General features: G+C 40.7%; 3 protein-coding genes and 1 long non-coding RNA gene across 4 annotated transcripts; all 4 read right to left on the bottom strand.

Moving 5' to 3' along the window:
• Nucleotides 1–1,969: 1,969 nt before the first annotated feature.
• LOC130137448 (putative receptor-like protein kinase At3g47110) lies at nt 1,970–3,699 on the bottom strand. The gene is made up of 2 exons (XM_056308754.1): nt 2,517–3,699; nt 1,970–2,419 (listed from the first exon to the last, which is right to left on the bottom strand). The coding sequence occupies exons 1-2, from the start codon at nt 2,578–2,580 to the stop codon at nt 2,073–2,075; spliced, it is 411 nt and encodes a 136-aa protein (XP_056164729.1). The 5' UTR covers nt 2,581–3,699; the 3' UTR covers nt 1,970–2,072.
• LOC130137498 (LRR receptor-like serine/threonine-protein kinase EFR) lies at nt 2,672–4,807 on the bottom strand. Its single transcript, XM_056308931.1, has 3 exons — nt 3,833–4,807; nt 2,832–3,729; nt 2,672–2,731 (listed from the first exon to the last, which is right to left on the bottom strand). The coding sequence occupies exons 1-3, from the start codon at nt 4,792–4,794 to the stop codon at nt 2,672–2,674; spliced, it is 1,920 nt and encodes a 639-aa protein (XP_056164906.1). The 5' UTR covers nt 4,795–4,807.
• Nucleotides 4,808–6,814: 2,007 nt separating this feature from the next.
• LOC130137419 (uncharacterized) lies at nt 6,815–7,613 on the bottom strand. The gene is made up of 2 exons (XR_008815864.1): nt 7,382–7,613; nt 6,815–7,120 (listed from the first exon to the last, which is right to left on the bottom strand). It is a non-coding gene; the product is annotated as an uncharacterized LOC130137419 (long non-coding RNA).
• Nucleotides 7,614–10,572: 2,959 nt separating this feature from the next.
• On the bottom strand, nt 10,573–13,926 carry LOC115668799 (putative receptor-like protein kinase At3g47110). The gene is made up of 3 exons (XM_056308928.1): nt 12,303–13,926; nt 11,210–12,234; nt 10,573–11,110 (listed from the first exon to the last, which is right to left on the bottom strand). Exons 1-3 carry the CDS (start codon nt 13,892–13,894, stop codon nt 10,974–10,976), a joined length of 2,754 nt encoding a protein of 917 aa, XP_056164903.1. The 5' UTR covers nt 13,895–13,926; the 3' UTR covers nt 10,573–10,973.
• Between the last annotated feature and the right edge of the window lie 4,654 nt (nt 13,927–18,580).

The following is an 18,580-nucleotide window of genomic DNA, read 5'->3' as shown; positions in this document are numbered from 1 at the left end:
AACAACTCAACAGGCGTCGCACATCCGCGACCAAAGAATTACTGGCCCATGACATATGCATGTACTTGTAAATTCTAAGGAGTTGTTTAATTCAATTTAATGGCATTATTAGAAGATTGTGGACTGAAAAGGGCATAGCTCAATTTTGTCAATTCTAATTTTGATAGATTGTCAATTTTGATATATCAAGTATTTTCCGCATTATAGAAATTATATAAATTCTCAACAGTTTTCCTTTTCTAATTTAATTAAAATTTTTAGAATGTTAAAAAAGATAAATTTGATTGCTATTTTTCTAACCTATTCTTTTTAATTTTTTTTTCAACTTTCTTCGAGGTCCAATGAAAAGTTATTCATTAGAAAGTTATTATAGAAACATGTTTATGTCTCTATATATAGTTCCACGTATCCTTCGATGACTATAAAGATTCAAAGTTACCAATTTTTTTACACTCTTATTTATATAATTGTCAAAAATTTTCAGAAATAATATCTTTGATTATTTATCAGCGTACTAACTGTGCACAACGCCCAAGTCTCTGTGTAGTTTAATTTGATGAAGGTCTTATTTCATCAACTCGGTTGATGAATTCATGTTGATCTCAATGGAGCATGCTGATGTGGCAACTTTAATCAATACCATACTATTGACCCGAAATGAGCACACACTATTTTGTAAAAATATAGACGAAGTTGGTCGTCCTTCCTTGAAATAATTGATCTCTCCTGACATATTGTTTTAATATAAAAAAAAGTGATTCAAGAGCTAGTTTTATCATGCCATCCCAATCCCATTCCATAGTCACCACCAATGTTGCATTGATCATGCGAAGGAATACTTCGCTAGTAATCCCTACACCTTCATTCCCCAGCTACGTACTTTGGTTCATAGACCGTTGTGCCGAACGCAAGCATAGACACATTTTAGCTTTTGATCGAGTTATGCTTGTGTCGGTAACTCGTCGTAAACAATTTTGGGGTGAAGCTGCCCTTGCTTCTGTATACACTATCAATCATCTTCCTTCACCGGTCATGCAAAACAAATCTCCTCTTGCACGGCACTCCCCCCGACTTAGACTCCTCTCAAACCGATTGGTTGCGCATGCTCTGTCCTTCTTCGACCTCGTGAAAGCATCAAACTTGAGCTGTGTGCATCGCCTCTTTGTTTCCTCGGACTTAGTATCGAACATAAGGGATATAGATGTTGGAATCCTCTCTTTACTCATCTTCAAGTATCTCGTCAGGTTCTTTTCGAAGAATGCGCAATGTTTTCATCGCGTTGTCTCCTCAACTTTCTTATCTTATTTTATTAATCTTGATATTTAGTTATTCTTGGATAACTTAACTCCAGGTTCTTCAGGGCTTGAGTACGTTCCCACGACTCCTGCCACGCCTTTGGTCGAGTCTCCCTCATATGTGGATTTGAATATTGAGAACAAGCGTCACTTTACTCAATCACATATTTTTTGAGGAACTATTGATCTTGTCCATGTCCCTTCTGACGTTCAAACCGCCGATGGTCTTACAAAGGCTCCTTTTCTTGCTTGATTTTCTAGTTTCCAAACTCCACTTGATTTGGTTAGAATGATCATGAGTTTGAGGGGAGATATTATAATATTATCAGAATATTTGGATATTTCATTAGATTGACACAATAATGTATTACAATTGAAAGGTATTCAACGATATGTGAAGGAAAGGAAGTAATCTAATAAGAAACTATTTACCTAAGCAATAAGCAAAATTACATAGTCAATTTTAATTTCATCAAATATGACATCTCGAAATAATTTGACAATATTTTGATAATCGTCAAACAAAACTCTCTTTTTGCGACCAAATGCACGTAGCACTCACATTATCTAATGTTAAAAAAATTAAGATTAATAGGAATTACTTAAATTTATTAGAAATAAGGAAAAATTATAAACAGAAAATTCAGAAAAAAAAATAGTGAGATAGAGTACATACATTGAACTAGTATTGGTTCTGGCCCCAGTGGTAAACAGCAAAAATTAAGACAGAGAATAGGACCATCCAAAATTTTATGAACTTGCTTCAACCGTGCCTCCCTACTCGGCTCCATACCTAGCCCTGATCTTATGCAGTTCCTTGCGTACTTCGGCCATGCCCATTCGATCCCGTGGTGATTCCAATGAACACGCAACTCCAACCGTTAGGACGGAGGCAATGCAGTCTCTCATTTTCTCGGTGTCCCGCTCGTCTTCTCCATTAAAAATGGCCGAGTCCACGATCTCCGCGGCTCGGTATGGCAGAGCCACCTTAACAAAGGTGTGGAGATTCAAATGGTCCTTGAAAGCCTCTTCTGTGGGTCTCCTCCCAGTGAACATTTCCAATAAAAGAATGCCGTAACTGTACAAATCGCCTTGTGTGGTTGTCATGTCCCCCATGCCATACTCTAATAAAGTGTACATCAAGCAATACGCAATGAATCCAAATTCGTCTCAAGACCAACGCAGATAAAACTCAGACAATTAATGAGAAAATTTTCTTACCAGGAGGGACATAGCCTATGGAACCCCTCACTGCCACTGAGCTGCTACGGTTGTCAATGTCCATGGCCTCTGTTGTCGCGGCGGAGCTGATCTTCGCCAGCCCGAAATCCCAACTTGCCCCATCATTTCTTTGTCCAGAAGGACATTACTCGGCTTCAGATCTCCGTGTACAATCTTTGGGCTACAATCCTCGTGAAGATATTCGATTGCGGAAGCTATGTCAATGGCAATGTCTAACCTCTGCATTAGTCCCAAATGTCCTGGTTTTCCATGTTCATGTTCATGCATAACGTCTTCTTTGTTTCCTTGGTGTACCCAATTCGCTAAGCTCCCATTAGCCATGTATTCGTATAATAGAGCTTTGAAATCGTTGCCGCGATAGTCCACGCTTGAGCACACGTTCAAGATCTTCACGAGATTTCGGTGTCTTATGGCTCCTAAGGTTTGACATTCCGAGACAAAGCTCTTCGAAGCACCTCTGTGGCCCATGTTGAGCACTTTAACCGCCACCCAGCCGCCTTCCTGTGTAGTTCCTTTATAGACAGTACCATATCTCCCTGTACCGATCACATTGGTCTCAGAGAATCCATCCGTGGCTCTAAAGAGTTCCTCATAAGAGACCCTCGAGAATCGGTGTTCAAACGGCAATTCAGTTGCAGAGAGATTTTCTTTCGACTTCTTTCTCCGGTACCAAATGATAAACAAGCAAAGACACAGAATGAAGCCTGACAAGATGGCAGCCCCTGTGGCGATTACTGTAACTTTTTTTGTCGAAAATGGTTTAGAGGTGTTTGATTTGCAAGAAGGAAGGTTTAGTTCTGCAATACCTCCACAGAGATTACTATTCTCAAAAATGGACACTGCACTAGCATTGAGAAATACTCCTTGCTTCGGAACTTCTCCTTCGAGCTTGTTTAAAGATAGATTCAAGTAATTCAGATCCGTAAGTTGAGCGAGAAACCTCGGGATTTCACCAGAGAAGTCATTATGGGAAACATCCAACTGTTGTAAGCCCCGTAATGTGCCTAAAGCCGGAGGAATTTCGCCATCAAAGGAATTGACTGCAAAGCTGAGCCGTTCCAATTGCAAGCACTCGCTGATGGAGCTAGGAATTGGTCCGGTCAGCTTGTTGTAAGATAGATCCAGTTCGACAAGATTGGCCAAGGACCCAACTTGAGATGAAAGAGATCCGCTCAACTGGTTTTGTGCCAAGCTGAAGATAATCGAAATGGTAGAAAGACTAGGAACCTCCCCTGGAATTGAACCACTCAGATAATTGTTCGAAAGCTCAAGCTCGATTAGCTGCTTGCAATTACCAAGACTGTGGTATTTCCCCATAGAAGTCGTTGAACGACAGGTAAAGGCGATTCAATAGCGTCAAATTGCCGATCGATGATGGGATCTCTCCCGTTAACATGTTTCTGCTTAAGTACAATTCGTGCAAGTTATGGAGTGCTCCGATAGAAGAAGGAACACGACCGCCGAGCGAATTGTACTCTAAGCCAAGAAAGGACAGGTAAAAGAGATTGCCAATACCTGGAGGAATGGTTCCGAACATTGGGTTGTACCCCATAGAAATTAGTGTAACGCTGTTGGAAAGATTGCCAATGGAATCCGGCAACGGACCTTCAAGAAAATTGAGGTCCACCCCAATAATTTCCAGCCTTGAACAATTAGTCAATGAGGTAATGAAACTGAAGTCATCTCGCAACTGGTTAGAACTAAAATACATTGCTTCAAGAGCTTTTAGCCTTCCAAGATTTGCGGGCATCGGTCCGTGAAAACTGTTATTGTTAAAGTAGATGTACTCAAGGCCGGAGGCATTCGATAAGGACGGAGGTATAACGCCAGTAAACAAGTTGTTACGAAAATTAAGAAAAGTGAGAGATGGAAGAGTGTTGCCGATATAAGGGGGAATGCTCCCTCTCAATTGATTCTCACCGGCGCTGAAGGAGAAAATGCTGGAGATGTTAAAGATTGCGGGAGGGATCTCGCCGGTGAGTTGGTTAAACGCCAATCCAACAAACCTCAAACCACCAAGCTTGGTCAATGTCTCGGGAATCTCTCCTCGCAGCCCATTTTCTGTGACGGAGAGCGTGTAAAGTTGGGAGAGATTTCCAATAGAATGAGGAATAGATCCTGTAAGACTGTTGATAGCCAAACCTAAAGCTCGAAGCTTTGACAAAGAGCCAAGATCATCATGAATTTTGCCCACAAGTTGGTTATCAACGAGATTCAAACTCTCAAGGTTTGAGCACTGAGAAAGATTGGTGGGCATTTGTCCGCCGAAAGAGTTGTTACTAAGAACGAGAGGCGGAGGCGAAACAAATGGCCAATACTTTGTGGAATTTCGCCGCGAAAGCTGTTGCTCTGTAGAACGAGGCTTCTCAGGAAAGAGAGGTTCCCGACGTGAGGTGATCGAAGACCGCCCAAGCTTTTTGACGTCAGTTCAAGGGACACGACCCTTCCGGGATGCCGTCCACTGCATACGACACCTTGCCACTCGCAGTGATGAGAAGAGTCATTCCACGAGCTCAGAAATCTGAGCGGATCCTCATGCACACTGTCTCTGAAGTAGATCAAAGCGAGCCGATCCGTCTGGTTGGTTTGCATCGCTAAGCTCGTCCATAATGGGAGTTGGGCATAGTAAAACAGGAACATAATCGCCACATGCTTTTCCATTGCGACTGGGGTTTGTGTCCTAACAAGCTGGCAGCTGCAAGCGAAGTCTCTTCCGGATTGAACTAAATAAGAAATGAAGACGTTCAAAAGCATATGTGTTTCCATTGATTAGACACATTTTAACGGAGGCTTCATCATATCGGATCATCTTCTCTAATTGACGAAAGAATTGAAATGCAGATAATTTTGTGGCACGGGCCGCTCGAAAGATTGCTAATGTGCAGCTAAAATTCGCAAACGACTCGCCTTGAACATGAAATTACAACATCTCTGTACAACTGAATTAACTGAAACTCACAAATTACAACATCAGATGACCAAAGTAAAGAAACGTACCAGAAGCGGCGGCGTCGAGGTCTGGAACAGCAACGCGTCGAGCTTGTCCGCAAGAACCGGAGATTTAGTCCACAAGCAGCTCAGCCCACGCCGGCACGGATACAAATTGTCCAAATTGTCGGGGATCCAGATCCACCCTTTGACCAGAACACTGACGTGGCTCAGCCGCAGCTCGCCGCACCCCGATTCACCATTGAAAGCCGCGAGTAATCATGGAAAATAGGCTATATTGTAGACTTTTTGAAAGAGTACCTCTTCTTGCTTTTTCTTTTGTGTTTAGGTATTTTTCATGTGGATTAGGAAGACGTCTTACTTCACAATCGGCTCGGGTCGGTTTTGGTTTTCCTCCGCATTCCACTGTCTTTGGAGTTTCTCACCATTTCCGGAGTACTTAATTACAACACCCATGACATTTGAATATAACCTTCACACGATAAGCCTCCCTCTATAATATCACCCATTTGAGTCATTGTCATCCCCCGGAATTTCTTTCATGGCCTACTGTCCGATAGACTATTTGAAGTTGTCATGGCTCTTATGTAACGAAAATAAAATAAAATAAACCCAGGAACGAAAACAATTTAAAAAAAAAAAAACAAGTCGAAAGGAGAGCCAATGACTCTCAGGTCCTGGTCATCCGATCCAACGGCCAATGTTCGGCAGAAAGAAATCCAACGGCCAATAGACCCCACCTATCAGTCCACAAAGCGAATGGGCGGCCCTTCTCTCACGTTCAACTGGACCCAAAGACTCCCCTTTTTCCGTCCCATGGATGGACGACGGCCCCTTCTCACATGTTCAAATGGACCCCAAGGAAACATAGACAAGAGATGGCCTCACCTAAATGTCGTGGTCGTTGTAATTAAGTAAGGATTGGCGCTGTCTCCGGAAATGGTGAGAAACTCCTTAGATCGTGGAATGCGAAGGAAAGCCGAAACCGACCCCAGCTGATTTGTTTGCCAAAATATAGGCAAACAAAAGAAAAAGAAAAAAAAGAAAACACGCATTTTATGGGAAGGGAAAAGTAAGAACTTAAATTGGATATAACTAAACATGTAATTGGAGAAAAATATCTCAAAAGAAGCACAAGACAACATGCTTATACACTATTAGTACCGCAAAAGAACTTAAAGGCACATGCCGCACATCGAAGCGAACACCCTACTACACTACCAAATACACCAACCTTATCACGGACCCAGCCACTGGCGACGCGTAGCTCGGTCGAGAGATCAAAATGGCGAATGGTGGCGAGAAGCCTATCAAAGATCATCTTCTCCTTCTCTGTCAGATCGATCTTTTCCTTCACTCGCACTGTCGGCGAATTCATCGACATCGATTTGCAACTCAAGAACCCTGCTCCTTTAGTCGGGTTTCGCGCCTTAGGGGGACTCCAAAGGCTTCCAAAAGCGAGAGAATTGCCACCACCGACGATGCTTCTAAGAAAAAGACTTGAACTGTTGCCGTTCAACAATGCCGCTCTCATTGTCCGCCCTCACTCATGCTGGAAACGCCCTTTGCTTCGATTCATCCAGTTTTTCCCTTCCATTGCCAGGAGAATTCGGCGCTCGCGAGGGTCTTGCTTTCTGCAGGGCAAAACCGAATTCCTTTTTCCATTCATACTCGAGTATTGCAAACTCTAATGAGCCGAAACAAAGTTTCGATTTTTCACAAGTGCGCCATACGATGCTGAGGATCAATTCCATATATGTAACGATCCCCAAGCCCACTCACAGTTCCAGACAAGAAACAACGGAGAGAAAATACAGCGACTAATGCCTTGAAGACGAAATGCCGCCGGAGCATGTCCGAGTAGAGAGACAGAGAGAGAAGGCGATGAGGAGTACCTGGAGGGGGTCGCTCAGCTCGGCTCGGCTGCTGTGAGGTGGCCGGTGCGATGGGCGACGTTAAGCATAAGTACGGCCGCTGCTTTCGGAGGCGAAGGCGGGAGTTAGACGGCGAACGAGCGGAGGCGACACGGCGACGGCAGGCGGAGCGGAAGCGCAGCGGCGGAGGGGCGGGAGAGACGGACAGGCGCCCAGAGACGAAGAGAAACTGAAAAGCTCTTCCAGAAGATGACGCGTTATTAGAAAGCGTTGATAAAACTAAGGGAAAATCTCAAACGCTAAATTATGCACACGTTAACCCTAAATTTTTTTTACATTTACCCCACATTTGTACCAATATGACACATTCACCCCAAACTTACTATAAACTTATATCCATGACATTTTGATATAAATATATCACACGAAAATATATTTAGGATCTTTAGTGTTACAAAAAAATAATTTGGGGATGGGTATTAATTTGAAGTTTTTGGTGTAAAAAAAAACAAGCTTACAGTAAATTTATCACATAGGTACAAATTTGGAGTTTTTGATATCACAAAAAAAAAATTTGGGGTAAATGTGTTAAATTGGACATAGTTTAGGATTTTTGGTGGTTTTTTTCCTAAAATTAATAATCTCATCGTTAGTTCTTCAACTTACTTAAATTATACTTCGACCAAAAAAAACTTATTTAAATTATACAATTGAATTCTCAAATTTTCAACACCTATGGCTCGTTTGTTTTCGTTGGAAAATGAATAATTTGGAAAATATTTTTCTAAAAATGATGACTTGCATCACTTATAAAAATGAATGAATGAAAACAAATTTCATTGTCCATGAAAATATTTAGATATAATGATAATGAAAAAATTTTCATTTGCTAGTTGTTTTAAGCGATACAAGCTATTGTTTTGAGGAAAATCTTTTTTTAAATCATTTATTTTTCATGAAACAAACAAAATTTATGTATGAAATTAAAAAAAAATGGAGTCTAAGTGTACCACCTAAGATTTTATATTGTTCGAATGGCCCTCTTCCCATTGCAAAAACAAGAAAATACCCGCCACCTAAAATCAACCTTGGCGAAATTTAATAATCTTATTGACTTTACTTTTACTTCTCCTATCAATCCACAATATGAATTATCATTTAAAATTAATTGGCAACGACATAATTTATAACCTTTTGTAAGATACACCTCCACTTCACATTCTCTACACTCATAAATCTATAAATACATAATAGAATAATGCATCTATCCATCTCTAAATCATTTGAGAACAAGTAGAGAAACGTGTCGCAAAAGGATTTTTGTATAGTATGTATGCATGTACTTGTAAATTCTAAAGAGTTGTTTAATTCAATTTAATGGCATTATTAGAAGATTGTGAACTTAAAATGGCATAGCTCAATTTTGTTAATTCTAATAGTAATTTCTTATTTGATATCTACAAGTATTTTCCTCATTAAAGAAATTAGATAAATTCTCAACCATTTTCCTTTTCTAATTTGATTTAACTTTTTAGAATGTTAAAAAAGGTAAATTCAATTGCTAGTTTTCTAACCTATTCTTTTTAATTTTTCCTTTTTAACTATTTTTTCAACCTTCTTCGAGGTCCAATGAAAAGTTACTCATTAGAAAGTTATTATAGAAACATGTTTATGTCTCTATGTGTAGTTCCACGTATCGTTCGATGATTATAAAGATTCAATGTTACCAATTTTTTTACACTCTTATCTACATATAATTATCAAAAAAAAAATTGAAATAATATCTTTGATTATTTATCAGCGTATTAACTCTGCACAACACCCAAGTCTCCATGTAGTTTAATTTGATGAAGTCTTATTTCATCAACTCCGTTGATGATTTCATGTTGATCTTGATGGAGCATGCTAACGTAGCAATTTTAATCTATACCATACTATTGGCCCGAAATAAGTACACACTATTTTGTAAAAATATTGATGAAGTTCCATATCCCTCCTTGAAATAATTGGTCTCTTCTGACATATTGTTTTAATATAAATAAAAAAAAGTGATTCAGGTGCTAATTTTATCGTGCCATCCCAGTCCTTTTCCACGGTCACCACCACTGTTGCATTGATCATGCTGAGGAATACTTCGCTAGTAATCCTTACACTTCATTCCCCAGCTACGTACTTTGGTTCTTTGATCATGTCCATATACATCACAAACAAGACTGTCCTGCCGAGTGCAAGCATAGGCACATTTTAGATTCTGGTCGAGTTATGCTTGTGTCGGTATCTCGTCGTAAACAATTTTGGAGGTGAAGCTACCCTGCTGCTGTGTACGCCATCAATTATCTTCCTTCACCGGTCATGCAGAACAAATCTCCTCTAGAACTTGTGCACGGCACTTCCCCCCAGTTAGACTCCTCTCAAACCGGTTGGTTGCGCGTGCTCTATCCTTCTTCGACCTCGTGAATGCACCAAACTCAAGCCATGTGCATGACCTCTTTGTTTCCTTGGACTTAGTATCGAGCAGAGGGATATAGATGTTGGAATCCTGTCTCTACTCATCTTCAAGTCTCTCGTCATGTTCTTTTCGAAGAATGCGTAATATTTTCATCACGTTGTCTTCTCAACTTCCATATCTTATTTTATTGATCTTGATATTGAGTTATTCTTGGGTAACTTAACTCCAGGTTCTTCAGGGCTCCAATAAGTTCCCACGACCGTTGCCACCCCTTTGGTCGAGTCTCCCTCACCTGTGGATTTGAATATTTAGCATCACTTTACTCGACCACATATTTTTCGAGGAACTGTTGATCTTGTCCATGTCCCTTCTGATGTTCAAACCGCGGATAGTCTTACAAAGGCTCCTTTTCTTGCTTGATTTTCTAGTTTCCAAACTCCACTTGATTTCCTTAGAACGGCCTTGAGTTTGAGGGGAGATAATATAATATTATCAGACTATTTGGAGATTTCATTGGATTGATACAATAATGTATTACAATTAAAAGATATTCATCGATATGTGAAGGAAAGGAAGTGATCTAATGAGAAAACTATTTACCGAGGCAATAAGCAAAATTGCGTAGTCAATTCGAATAATTTGAAAATATTTTGATAATGATGTTATGACGTCATCGGCGGCAATTGTCAAATAAACCTCTCTTTTTGAGACCAAAGGGACGTAGCACTCACATTATCTAATGTTAAAAAAGTTAAGATTAATAGGAATTACTTAAAATTTATTAGAAATAAGGCAAATTAGAAACAGAAAATTCAGAAAAAGAAAATAGTGCGATAGAGTACATACATTGAACTAGTATATGAGTTTGGCTTTGGCCCAGTGGTAAACAGTACAAATTAAGACAGAGAATAGAACCATCCGAATTTTTATGAACTTGCTTCAACCAAGCCTCTCTACTCGGCTCCATACCTAGCCCTGATCTTGTGCAGTTCATTGAGTACTTCCGCCATGCCCATCCGATCCCGCGGCGATTCCATCGAACACGCAACTCCAACCGTTAGGACGGAGGCAATGCAGTCTCTCATCCTCTCGGTTTCCTGCTCGTCTTCTCCACTACAAATGGCCGAGTCCACAATCTCCGTGGCTCGGTGTGGCAGAGCCACCTTAACAAAGGTGTGGAGATTCAAGTGGTCCTTGAAAAGCCTCTTCTGTGGGTCTCCTTACGGTGAACATTTCCAATAAAAGAATGCCATAGCTGTACGCATCACCTTGCGTGGATACTGTGTCCCCCATGCCATACTCTAATATCGTGCACATCAAGTAATATGCAATGAAAATCCAAATTCGTCTCAAGGCCAATGCAGATAAAACTTAGACAATTAATTAGAAAATTTTCTTACCCGGAGGGACATAGCCTATAGAACCCCTCACTGCCACTGAGCTGCTACGGTTGTCAATGTCCATGGCCTCTGTTGTCGCGGCGGAGCTGATCTTCGCCAGCCCAAAATCGCCAACACGCCCCATCATTTCGTTGTCCAAAAGGACATTACTCGGCTTCAGATCTCCGTGTACAATCTTTGGGCTACAAGCCTCGTGAAGATATTCGATCGCGGAAGCTATGTCAATGGCAATGTCTAACCTCTGCATTAGTCCCAAATGTCCTGGTGGTCCTTGTTCATGTTCATGCCTAACGTCTTCTTCATTTCCTTGGTGTATCCAATTCTCTAAGCTCCCATTAGCCATGTATTCGTATAATAGAGCTTTGAAATCGTTGCCGCGATGGTCCACGCTTGAGCACACGTTCAATATCTTCACGAGATTTCGGTGTCTTATGGCCCCTAAGGTTCGACATTCCGAGACGAAGCTCTTCGAAGCACCTCTGTGGCCCAAGTTGAGCACTTTAACTGCCACCGAACCACCTTCCTGTGTAGTTCCTTTATAGACAGTACCATATCTTCCTTTACCGATCACATTGTTCTCAGAGAATCCATCGGTGACTCTAAAGAGTTCCTCGTAAGAGACCCTCGAGAATCGGTGTTCAAACGGCAATTCAGTTGGAGAGAGATTTTCTTTCAACTTCTTTCTCCGGCACCAAATGATAAACAAACAAAGACACAGAATGAAGCCTGACAGGATGGCAGCCACTGTGGCGATTACTATAACTTTTTTGGTCGAAAATGGTTTAGAGGTGTTCGATTTGCAAGAAGGAAGGTTTAGTTCTGCAATACCTCCACAGAGATTACTATTCTCAAAGACGGACACTGCACTAGCATTGAGAAATACTCCTTGCTTCGGAACTTCTCCTTCGAGCTTGTTTAAAGATAGATTCAAGTAATTTAGATCCGTAAGTTGAACGAGAAAGCTCGGGATTTCACCAGAGAAGTCATTATGGGAAAGATCCAAGTCTCGTAAGCCCCGAATGTGCCTAAAGCCGGGGGAATTTCGCCATGAAAGGAATTGACGGCCAAGCTGAGCCGTTCCAAGAGCAAGCACTTGCTGATGGAGCTAGGAATTGGTCCTGTCAGCTTATTGTAAGACAGATCCAGTTCGACAAGATTGGCCAAGGACCCAACTTGAGACGGAAGAGATCCGCTCAACTGGTTATGTGCCAAACTGAAGATAATCGAAATGGTAGAAAGACTAAGAACCTCCTCTGGAATTGAACCACTCAGATTATTGTTTGAAAGCTCGAGCTTGATTAGCTGCCTGCAGTTACCAAGGCTCTGCGGTATTTCCCCGTAAAAGTCGTTGAACAGCAGGTGAAGGCGATTCAATAACGTCAAATTGCCGATCGATGACGGGATCTCTCCCGTTAACATGTTTGCGCTTAATTCCAATACGTGCAAGTTATGGAGTGCTCCGATAGAAGAAGGAACACGACCGCTGAGCGAATTGTTTGCCAAGCCAAGAAAGGACAGGTTGAAGAGATTGCCAATACCTGGAGGAATGGTTCCGAACATTGGGTTGGACGACATAGAAATTGTTGTAACGCTGTTGGAAAGATTGCCAATGGAATCCGGCAACGGACCTTCAAGAAAATTGCGGTCCGCCTCAATAGTTTCCAGCCTTGAACAATTAGTCAATGAGGTAATGAAACTGAAGTCATCTCGCAACTGGTTAAAACCAAGGAGCATTCTTTCAAGAGCTTTTAGCCTTCCAAGATTTGCCGGCAGCCGTCCGTGAAAACTGTTAGAGTAAAAGTAGATTTTCTGAAGGCCGGAGGCATTCGATAAGGACGGAGGTATGACGCCAGTAAACAAATTGCTCGCAAAATCAAGATAAGCTAGAGGACGAAGAGTATCGCCGATATAAGGGGGAATGCTCCCTCTCAATTGATTGTCACCGGCGCTGAAGTAGAAAATGCCGGAGATGTTGAAGATTGCTGGAGGGATCTCACCGGTGAGTTGGTTATACGCCAATGCAACAAACCTCAAACCACGAAGCTTGGACAATGTCTCGGGAATCTCTCCTTGCAACCCATTTTCTGCGACGGAGAGCGTGTAAAGTTGGGAGAGATTTCCAATAGAATGAGGAATAGATCCTGCAAGACTGTTCTTAGCCAAACCTAAAACTCGAAGCTTTGACAAAGAGCCGAGATCATCAGGAATTTTGCCCACAAGTTGGTTATCAATGAGATTCAAAATCTCAAGGTTTGAGCACTGAGAAAGATTGGTGGGCATTTGTCCGTGGAAGGAGTTGTTACTAAGGTTGAGACGGCGAAGGCGAAACAAATGGTCAATACTTTGTGGAATTTCGCCGCGAAAGCTGTTGTTCTGTAGAACGAGGCTTCTCATGAAAGAGAGGTTTCTGACATGAGGCGATAGAAGACCGCCCAAGCCTTTGGACGTCAGGTCGAGGGACACGACCCTTTCGGGATGCCGTCCACTGCATACAACACCTTGCCACTCGCAGTGATGAGAAGAGTCATTCCACGAGCTCAGAACTCCGAACAGATCCTCATCCACACTGTCTCTGAAGTAGATCAAAGCGAGCCTATCCGTCTGGTTGGTTTGCATCGCTGAACTCGTCCATAATGAGATTTGGGCATAGTAAAACAGGAACATAATCACCACATGCTTTTCCATTGTGACTGGAGTCTGTGTCCTAACAAGCTGCAAGCAAAGTTTCTTCCGGATTGAACTAAATAAGAAATGAAGACCATCAAAGGCATATGCGTTTCCAATGATTAGAAACCTTTTTACACACGTATTGCGAAAATTATGGGTTTTGAAAAGTCAAAAAGTTAAAGGGAAAGAGGGGCTTCGCGTATACGCCACGGAAACTTCATCAAGTCCAATCAACTTCCAGTCGGATCATATTGACCATTATTGGCCGACTAGAACATACTTCACATCATATCAAAATTGTCACTGTTTTTTTTGGTAAGGAGCATATCAAAATTGTCACTTGGTGGGTCATAAAGTAAACCTTTGAAATTGTAAACCATAGGTTTTCAACGTTATAGGTGTGAATTGCTCTTTTAGAAAGGGTCAGTTGTGAACCCAAAGGAATTGCGAGGGAAGAGCCATTGATTTGGCGGATTAACATATGGCAAACCGGATCTTGCTCAGAAAAAAGAAGAGAAGAGACCAAAAATGAACAGGTGGATGCGTACCAAGTTGTTCACCGAAAAACAACACAAATGGTTTCGGAACTTTGATCAAATATGTATTGCCGCCTTTGAACTTTTCATTTGTTCAATATGCTCCATAAACTTTAGTCCAATGTTCAATATGATCCCTGAAATTTTAAACATTTTCATATAGTTTAAGGATTACATTGAACATTTACCAATAGTTTAGAAATCACGTTGAACAAATTAAAATTTAGGGACGAAACTACACATTGAGTCAAACTTCAGAGATCACAATACATAAATTAAAAATTCATGAACGGCATTGCACATTGGACCAAATTTAGAGACAATTTGTGTTATTATCCTATTTTCATAACAACTAGATGCATGCAAGTATTGTCTACTGACAAGATAGTAACGTTTCAAGAGAATATAGTAGAATCTGATAAATAAAAAAAAAAGAGAATATAGTAGAAGTCCTGGAACCCTAGAAAAGTTGTTTTTGCTATTTCTCAACAACTTCCGATCTCGCATGAAGAAGTGTCTAAATAGACTTTTTACTTTTTTTACTTTTTGTGTAATTTAAATTTTACGAATGACGCACTTTAAATGTTTTTATCCTGAAACATCTAAAACTTTCGCCAGAAATAATATATTATCACATAGATTCACATACAGTGTGTTTCGTAGTTTTTCTAAAATTTGGATAATATTATAAATTTTGATGGGAATATAGAAAAAAGTATTTTTCACTTTTTACTTAATCCTAAGCAGACAAGGACTAAGTTAACAAGAATGAAATAGTAATAGGCTTCGGTAGTGTTATATAAAATAGTTCCTCTTTGAACCTTTTAATTTCCAGGTAAATTTTAAAAACTTAACTGGAGTACTAAAAATACACTAAATGTTCTCAAAATAGTTATTAATATTTGTTTAGAGGAAAACACGGGCCCATTGGAGCCTCCAATGGGCGGAGGCATGAGAGTTGGCCCCTATCTTGGGGTGCACGCCTAGAAAAATATAGTGGCCGGAGGTATTCCTCTGTAAGACAACTACTTGTCCGAATTATGTAACGTTAAACACGGGAGTGTTCCCTGGGGTGAGTGAAGCAAAAACTTTCCCCTAACGAGGGGGCCAAGGCGTGCGGGATTTCTGCCCTCTCTCCTAGGAATACCCCCTAATTTTACGTTCCAGAATTCAAACGGGATAGTTTAGGGGCATGCTCAGGTCCAAAATATTTATTAATATCTATTTAGAAGAAAACATGGACCCGATAAAAATTGAAATCCTCTCAATTATTTCACACTAGCAACCCATAAAAGTTGATGTACATGATATAAATGTACAACCCTTTGAGGAGAACACAATGCATCTTCATATAGGCGCGAACCCCTCGTTACCGTCCGTGCCCCCCTCATTATTGCCCGCGCAACTCTCACCGCATACGGCTCGCACAAAGGCTCCTAAATCCATCCCGAGCCTTTTCTTCCACCTCTCCTCTCCCATCCTCAATCAGAGAAATGTCGGCATCGCGACACAACGGAGCTCTAAGCCAACACGCCGCCGGGACGGGGCGAGAGAAGGTCGTCATCGCTGTCAGGGCAGAGAAGGTCGTGTCCAAAGTCACATTGGCGTGGGATCTCTCCCACTTTGTTCATCCCGGCGACAACGTCACCTTGCTCGCCATCTTCGCATGCAAACAACCAAGTTAGTCTCATTCCCCGGAGCAAAAGGTCGAGTCTTTACTGAAATGATTGGTTTCGCTCGCGTTTTTATGGAGTGACTGATTGCGGCTTAACGCGTCCGTCGTGTCGTGTCATGTCGTGTTGTGTGGTTGAAGGTCAAATTAGGCTATGGAGCTTCACGAGAATGACCAGGGATTGTGGGACCAACAACCGAGAGAAGCAATTGGATCGGATTTCCCAGATCTCCAACTTGTGTTCTCTAATGGTCATGCAGTTTCATGATCAAGTCGAGGTCAGTCAGGGACTTGAAACTTATGAGTTTTGCCCGTCGCAAATGTAATTGCGGCTTTCCTCCTCTACTGTCGAGCTAGTAGCACTTGGTGAATTCGTTTGAACTTAGCTTGACCTGTCAATCAAATGGTATAGTAGAACGGAAAAACAAAACTTTACTTGAGCGAGCTAGGTGCATACTTTTGCATGCAGGACCAGGCAAGCAGATTGGGTCGAAGCAATGAACATGACATCTTACATGATTGTTGACACCTCATTTTTTGTTAAGAAAATAATTACAAAAAATACAATAAATAGCAAAAATGCAAAAAAAAAATAGTAGTAACTCAATAATAAAGAGCATGAGGATATAAATAAATGGGGCCACAGATTCAATAAATAAATAAAAGTTTTTTAAAAAAATAAAAATTAAAAAAACTATTAAAAAAAAGAAAAGAAAAGAATCGTGAAACCATATCGGTTTGGTTTCTTCTCTTCTTGCTCGCGTCTGTTTGAGCCATTCACGGAACCCAATCCGGTTGAATAAATATATAAGTTTAACCAAGACCAAGAGTTGGACTTTAAAGTGCCGCAGATTGGTCGAACCAAAGAAAGGGGCACACACATATTTGTCTAATTTTATATTTACTCGCGGGCTCATGGTTTGTGTAGAGGAAAGAAAACAAAAGGAAAAGTATAGTGTTCTCTTTTGCTTAGCCCCACGTTGTCCATTTTGTTTCTCTGTAAGAGTGGCGGCCAGTGAAGGTTGAAAATGGGCTCCTTCAACGAGAAGTGAATAGTAGCTGCACTCTGAGTTAAAGAGGGGTTCCTTCATAGTTGTAGCCGCACGGCAAAATGGACGATTTGATGGCAGCATAGTGACTTCTGGAGAGCCGCGCCGCGGAGAAAGAAAATCAAGAATGCACGAGGTTCTTGATTTTCGGCCGTTTCAAAGAGACCTCCTATTTGGTCGTGGGCAAAGCGAGAACACCCTATAATTTATGCTATGAGTTTTCAACATCCAAATATGAATTGTTTATTTGTTAACACTTTGGGTTTACATTTAAGTTAGGTGTGGAAAACACTCGACTGTGCTGAGCGATTCCAACTCCGGTTCTCCGATTATAGCGAATTTTTGTTGTTGGTGCTCTCTGTAGATATAGGTACCGACACTCGAACCAAATCGAGTAAATCTTTGGTGTCCTTTATCGTTTTTCATTTGTTTTTTCGATGATTTTGCATTGACTTAATTGCAAGATCCTGATTAACTTCCGCATTCGTTAATTTCACAGCAATTGGTATCAGAGCTTGATAATAGCATATTCTGGATTGTGAAAAATTTTGTTGTCGCAATTATGTGTGGAGCAAAAGTAGAAATTGAGAAATTTAACGTGAGGAACAACTTTAGGTTATGGAGCATTAAGATGGAAGCGCTATTAACAACTCAAAGTTTGGCCGAATCATTGGAGGGCAAGAATAAATTGCCCGAAATAATATGTTCATGAGGAATGTAAGGAGTATAATTTGTTTCATAGTTTTTTTTAATCGAATAGTATTTTAAATTTTGATGGAAAAATAAAAAAGTACTTTTCACTTTTTACTTAATCCTAAACAAACAAAGCCTAAGTTAACAAGAATGAAATAGCAATAAGCTTCGGTAGTGTTATATAAAATACGTTCTTCTTTGAACAATTTAATTTCTAGGTAAAATTTAAAAACTTAAGTGGAGTATTAAAAATACACTATATATTCTCAAAATAATTATTAATATCTGTTTAGAGGAAAACATGACCAGGTAAAATTTGAAATCCTCTCAATTGTTGTTTCGCACCATCCACCCATAAAAGTTGAGATACGTGATATAAGTGATATAAATGTACAACTCTTTGAGAACATAGACGCGAACCTCCCTCGTTACTGTCCATGTGACTCTCATCACATACGGCTCGTACAACTCCTAAATCCATTCCGAGCCTTTTCTTACACCTCTCCTCTCCAATTCTCGATCAGGAATTCGACTTGAAGGATAGATTGAACTCGAAAATGACAGAATAAGCACGGCAACAATTGATCAACAATCTGGCTTCACTTTACAAAATCGGAGAGAAGTCCAAACACGAAGATCATGATGACTTTGCATTCATTAATATAATGATTTCGTTAGAGGCATGTTTTTTTTTTTTTGGTTGTGAAGTTAGCGGCATGTTTACATCAATGTTGCGGAAGCCAAGCGATCTAAC

The sequence above is a fragment of the Syzygium oleosum genome, unplaced genomic scaffold (genome assembly GCF_021117445.2).
Source record: "Syzygium oleosum isolate NSW1041296 unplaced genomic scaffold, Sole_v2.1 Sole_v2.02, whole genome shotgun sequence".
In the NCBI taxonomy this organism is placed as follows: domain Eukaryota; kingdom Viridiplantae; phylum Streptophyta; class Magnoliopsida; order Myrtales; family Myrtaceae; genus Syzygium; species Syzygium oleosum.
This window is presented reverse-complemented; position numbering and strand designations above follow the sequence as displayed.

What these genes read in the sequence shown, in the direction of transcription:
- LOC130137498 (XM_056308931.1), bottom strand. Translation starts at nt 4,794, where the DNA reads ATGCCCACCAATCTTTCTCAGTGCTCAAACCTTGAGAGTTTGAATCTC. An exon ending in GGGGAAATACCACAGTCTTG is followed by an intron (nt 3,730 to 3,832) that starts GTAATTGCAAGC and finishes GATTATCTTCAG; the next exon opens with CTTGGCACAAAACCAGTTGA. An exon ending in ATGGGAGCTTAGCGAATTGG is followed by an intron (nt 2,732 to 2,831) that starts GTACACCAAGGA and finishes CCATTGACATAG; the next exon opens with CTTCCGCAATCGAATATCTT.
- LOC115668799 (XM_056308928.1), bottom strand. Translation starts at nt 13,894, where the DNA reads ATGGAAAAGCATGTGGTGATTATGTTCCTGTTTTACTATGCCCAAATC. An exon ending in ATTCCTAGCTCCATCAGCAA is followed by an intron (nt 12,235 to 12,302) that starts GTGCTTGCTCTT and finishes CCCCGGCTTTAG; the next exon opens with GCACATTCGGGGCTTACGAG. An exon ending in TATAGGCTATGTCCCTCCGG is followed by an intron (nt 11,111 to 11,209) that starts GTAAGAAAATTT and finishes GCACGATATTAG; the next exon opens with AGTATGGCATGGGGGACACA.
- LOC130137448 (XM_056308754.1), bottom strand. Translation starts at nt 2,580, where the DNA reads ATGGACATTGACAACCGTAGCAGCTCAGTGGCAGTGAGGGGTTCCATA. An exon ending in CATAGGCTATGTCCCTCCTG is followed by an intron (nt 2,420 to 2,516) that starts GTAAGAAAATTT and finishes ACACTTTATTAG; the next exon opens with AGTATGGCATGGGGGACATG.